Source organism: Lathyrus oleraceus, chromosome 1 (assembly GCF_024323335.1).
Source record: "Lathyrus oleraceus cultivar Zhongwan6 chromosome 1, CAAS_Psat_ZW6_1.0, whole genome shotgun sequence".
NCBI lineage: Eukaryota > Viridiplantae > Streptophyta > Magnoliopsida > Fabales > Fabaceae > Lathyrus > Lathyrus oleraceus.
In genome coordinates, this window is record NC_066579.1 from 40,152,424 (window position 1) to 40,156,944 (window position 4,521).

The 4,521-nt window shown below is 32.4% G+C and overlaps 1 protein-coding gene across 1 annotated transcript; it reads left to right on the forward strand.

Moving 5' to 3' along the window:
* Positions 1-3,049: 3,049 nt before the first annotated feature.
* LOC127092101 (protein PHLOEM PROTEIN 2-LIKE A9) lies at positions 3,050-4,122 on the forward strand. Its single transcript, XM_051030945.1, has 3 exons — positions 3,050-3,231; positions 3,320-3,396; positions 3,562-4,122. Exons 1-3 carry the CDS (start codon positions 3,178-3,180, stop codon positions 3,920-3,922), a joined length of 492 nt encoding a protein of 163 aa, XP_050886902.1. The 5' UTR covers positions 3,050-3,177; the 3' UTR covers positions 3,923-4,122.
* Positions 4,123-4,521: the final 399 nt, after the last annotated feature.

The following is a 4,521-nucleotide window of genomic DNA, read 5'->3' on the forward strand; positions in this document are numbered from 1 at the left end:
TCAAATAGCTTGTACCCTTTTGTTTTATCATCATACCCAATGAGTATGTATTTCTGTCTTTTGTCTTTAAGTTTCGTTCTTCGTTGATCTGGTACGTGTGCATAAGCCACACTTCCAAATACTTTGAGATGAGAAACTGTTGACTTCTGTCCGCTCCACGCTTCTTGTGGTGTTTGATCTTCTAACTTCGAATGTGGACATCGATTCGAAACATAAATGGCACATTGTACAGCTTCTGCCCAAAATTCATTTGGCATGTTCTTGCTTTTAAGCATTGAACGAACCATGTCAAGGACTGTTCGATTCTTCCTTTCAGCCACCCCATTTTGTTGAGGTGAGTATGCTGCAGTTAGAAATCTCCTTATACCCTGCTCTTCACAATACTTCATAAAGGCTGTCGAAGTATACTCACCACCTCTATCAGATCGAACTGCTTTAATGTGTCTGTCGGTTTCCTTCTCCACCATTACTTTGAACCTTTTGAACACCTCGAATGCTTCAGACTTTTCTTTCAAGAAATAAGCCCATGTCTTCCGTGAGTAATCGTCGATAAAGGAAATAAAGTATCTTTTGCTACTGAAAGATTCTGGCGTGATTGGCCCATATATGTCGGTGTGAATCAAATCAAGGATTTTCTTAGCTTGATATTCTGCCTTCTTTTGAAATGAAGTTCTTGTTTGTTTGCTAAGCACACATTCTTCACAGAACTTTCCTTCATAATCCATATCTGGTAGTCCATGCACCATGTTCTTTTTCGCCAACCTTTTTAAACCAGCATGATGTAGATGACCAAAGCGTAGATGCCATAGTGGCGCTTTGTCTTCGACATTTACTTGGAAACATTTTTCTCGAACGTTTATCAGATTCAATTTGTGCATTCGATTTCTCTCCATTTCGACACGAGCAATCAGATGTCACAGCTTGTCCTTCAAATGCAGTATCCGTTCTTTCATAAGTATCGAATAACCTTGTTCTGTAAGTTGTCCCAAACTCAAGATGTTGGTCTTAAGATTTGGTACATAATAAACATCTTGAACTGATCCAATCAACCCATCCTTTTGCAAGTAACGAATCATTCCCTTGCCTTCGACCTTCACTTTCGATGCATCTCCGAAAGACACATTGCCATCTTCAATCTTTCTCATTTCTTTAAACAAGTGTTTGTGACCACACATATGGTTACTTGCTCCTGAGTCAAGATACCAAACATTGTCATTTGTGTTGATCTTATTTTGAGCCATCAAGAGAAAACCTTCATTTGCTTCAGCTTCCAAAGTTAGATTGGTTGTTTCTTCTACCTTCTTTTCGATTCGATAATCTTTTGCAAGATGTCCCACTTTATCACAGTTATAGCATTTGAATGAGTTGCAAACCTTCGCATAATGACCATACTAAGTGCAAAGTGAGGACGAACATGCTAAATCAGTATACACCTGGTGTACAATATCTATATCCCCATATATTTTACATTTTTGCATAGTTTGCATGTTTAGGTTATGTATTGCATTCATAGGACCCATGATGATATGCTTTGTCTAGCTATAGTGATTTATTGTATAAACGTATGTCGTGATGGATCTAGTCATTTGGATATTCTTTTGGACGATTATTATTATATAAACTTTTGTTGGTAAATTGATCACTTGATTAATCAAATTCAATTTGAGTCATGTTGCTTGTTCAAGCAACTTCATTATTCTCAGTTGTTGTAGTTTCTGATGATCTTAATTAAATTTTGATATTCATTCAACCATGGCTTTTATAAAACCTATGTTATCTTTCACTTATGTATGTAATATGCACATTTATTAGTAAAACTCTAACGTTCGAAGAAAATGTTTTTTGAATGGTTTTTTCAACCCCCTCCATCCCCTTACCCTTTTCTAGACCATTAGATTCTCATATTATCTCCTAACAACAAAGACTGATCCAATCCACATAGACCTAAATCTCCTCAGGAGTTCAGCATGATGTCGTACAGGTAGATATGCATCATGTAGTGTTGTATAGAAGAACATCTTCCCTTTCATCGGAATTTTTGATCTTCAACCAACGACTACTCGTGCTCCGTATCGATCAACGAAAGTTATAATGACCTCTCCTATATAAGTGTGACCCTTAGTCACATTCAAATACAATTCAAGTCATATTTGCAAAGTTCCATCACAATCTCATACTAACTTGAGTATTAAAGGATTAACTTTTTTTTACAGGTATCCTCTCTGATCATCAAAGACATGTCATCACTACACCAAAAACATTTTTAGGGTGATTTTCAATCAAAATATCAACAATTTTGTTTCGGCGCAGAATGTTGAATATTTGATATTGCGTCAAATATATCAAAAGAATTTTAAAAAATGGACTCTACTTATCTCATTTATTCAATGCATGATATATATATATATATATATATATATATATATATATATATATATATATATATATATATATATATATATATATATATATATATATATATATGGTAACTTTCACAATCGTATTTGCCCGCAATTATGACGCGATGTTAAATCACTTACCCAGCAAATCGAATAAAACAATTTTGACTATGCTTTGTTCAATTCTTCCCACCTACAATAAAAATTTCATAATGTTAATTCCTAATCTTTCTCTAATGTAATCACTAATGTAATCAAAACTCTTAACTTTAACCGTTTCTTAAATGTCTATTTCAAATATCACTCAATCACAATTCATGTCGCAGCAGCCACAATACTCATTACAATAATCACAATAGCTACAATCGCAACACCCTAACTGCAATTTAAAACCCTCATTCAATTTTTGAGTGTTTTTCCAACCAAGTGATTAGGATGGGAAGAGAATAGATTCTATATTTAGATTTTGACAAGTGGATTCTGTGTTCATTGACTTATATTGTAAGTGTCCCGTGGTATTAATTCACGCGGCAGTAAAAAGAATGGAATATCTTTATAAAAGCTCATCGATGGATTCCTGTTGTGCTCAACTTGTATTATGCTTTCCCTTCCTTCTTATCATCATAAACAACTATATTCTTTTTTACTTCTCTATATAATCTATATTTCTCTTCCTTGTTCTATATATAAGAGCTTGCGTTGAGATAAAGCACACCAAAAGAGAAAAAGAGCTCATCAGAAGAAAAAAAAACAGCTTTTCATTTTCAGATTTCTAAGAATGCCTTTCAGAAAGCCACATCAGACATCAGACTCTAAGTATATTGATACCAAGGTAACTATACATTTTCTCTTACCAATTAAATTATATTTCTTGCAAAAACTATATTTTTATGAAAATTATGATAAATATATGTGTCCAGGTTAACGGGTACGAGATAGGGCCGAAAGGACTCAACATTATCTGGGGAAATGACCTTCGCTACTGGAAAATAACACAGTGAGTTAACTTGTATATATATTTATAAAATGAAAGTTATCTGTTTCAAAAAATCAACTAAGTTGGTAGCTGTGCAGAAACATCAGATACACAGATACGAGGCATGTATTCTAACTCCGGCATCTCATTTATTTTGATATGTATTATTATTATTGTTTATTTCAGAGATGAGTATGCAGAACTGATACAAGTTTCATGGTTGGAGGTATCCGGTAAAGTATCTGTAGAAAGAGGGAAAACATATAATGTGAAATTTGATGTGGAGGTTAAGGCAAACGGTTTCGGTTGGGAAAACACACCCGTACTTGTGATGGCTAAAATTGGGAAGAAGGGATCATATCAATATAAGGAAGTGAGATTAGCTTGTGGTAAAGCACAGACAATTCCAGAAGATTATAACAACCTTACAGTTACTGTTGGAGGACAAGAAAATGACCTGGAACTTCATTTTGGATTGTATGAAGTTTGGAGTGGAAAATGGAAAGGTGGCTTGATAATCAAGAAAGCAGAAGTTAAGGTCACCTAATTATTAATACTTGTTCACGTTTTATCTATATGTCATATGAGTCTTGAAAAGAGAACCAATACTAAAATAAATGGATTATTACTACCATAATATTTGTAATAATTTAAAGATATGTGTTTTATTGAATGGTGTTGTAACTTTGTCCTTATTAGACAAATATAATGTTTCTTTCGATTTCAAATTTATTAGATTAAAACTCATCCGATGTACGATTATAAATTATATTTTATTTTATATTGAATTGCTATTATGTTAAGAATTATATCTTTAATAAATATCGTCGATAATTTTATATTATTAATAATTTATTATGAATTATAATTGAGATTTATTGAATTAATTAATTTTTAAAACTTAAATAATTGAATAAGATATTATTTATTGAGACTTAACTCACGAAATTTAAAAGGTGTCACGTATGAATAATGATGACGTGACATAAATTATATTGAAGTGTCAACGTTATAGTGTCTGTTTCTGATTTAATATATTATAATAAATAAAAGATGTCAAACATTAGTAATATGATGAATAAAAGAGTTTAAATGCTAGTTACTTGATTAACTTAGTCTTTAAAAAAAAGAATTATTTTAATTTGC

What these genes read in the sequence shown, in the direction of transcription:
- LOC127092101 (XM_051030945.1), top strand. Translation starts at nt 3,178, where the DNA reads ATGCCTTTCAGAAAGCCACATCAGACATCAGACTCTAAGTATATTGAT. An exon ending in CTAAGTATATTGATACCAAG is followed by an intron (nt 3,232 to 3,319) that starts GTAACTATACAT and finishes ATATGTGTCCAG; the next exon opens with GTTAACGGGTACGAGATAGG. An exon ending in CGCTACTGGAAAATAACACA is followed by an intron (nt 3,397 to 3,561) that starts GTGAGTTAACTT and finishes TGTTTATTTCAG; the next exon opens with AGATGAGTATGCAGAACTGA.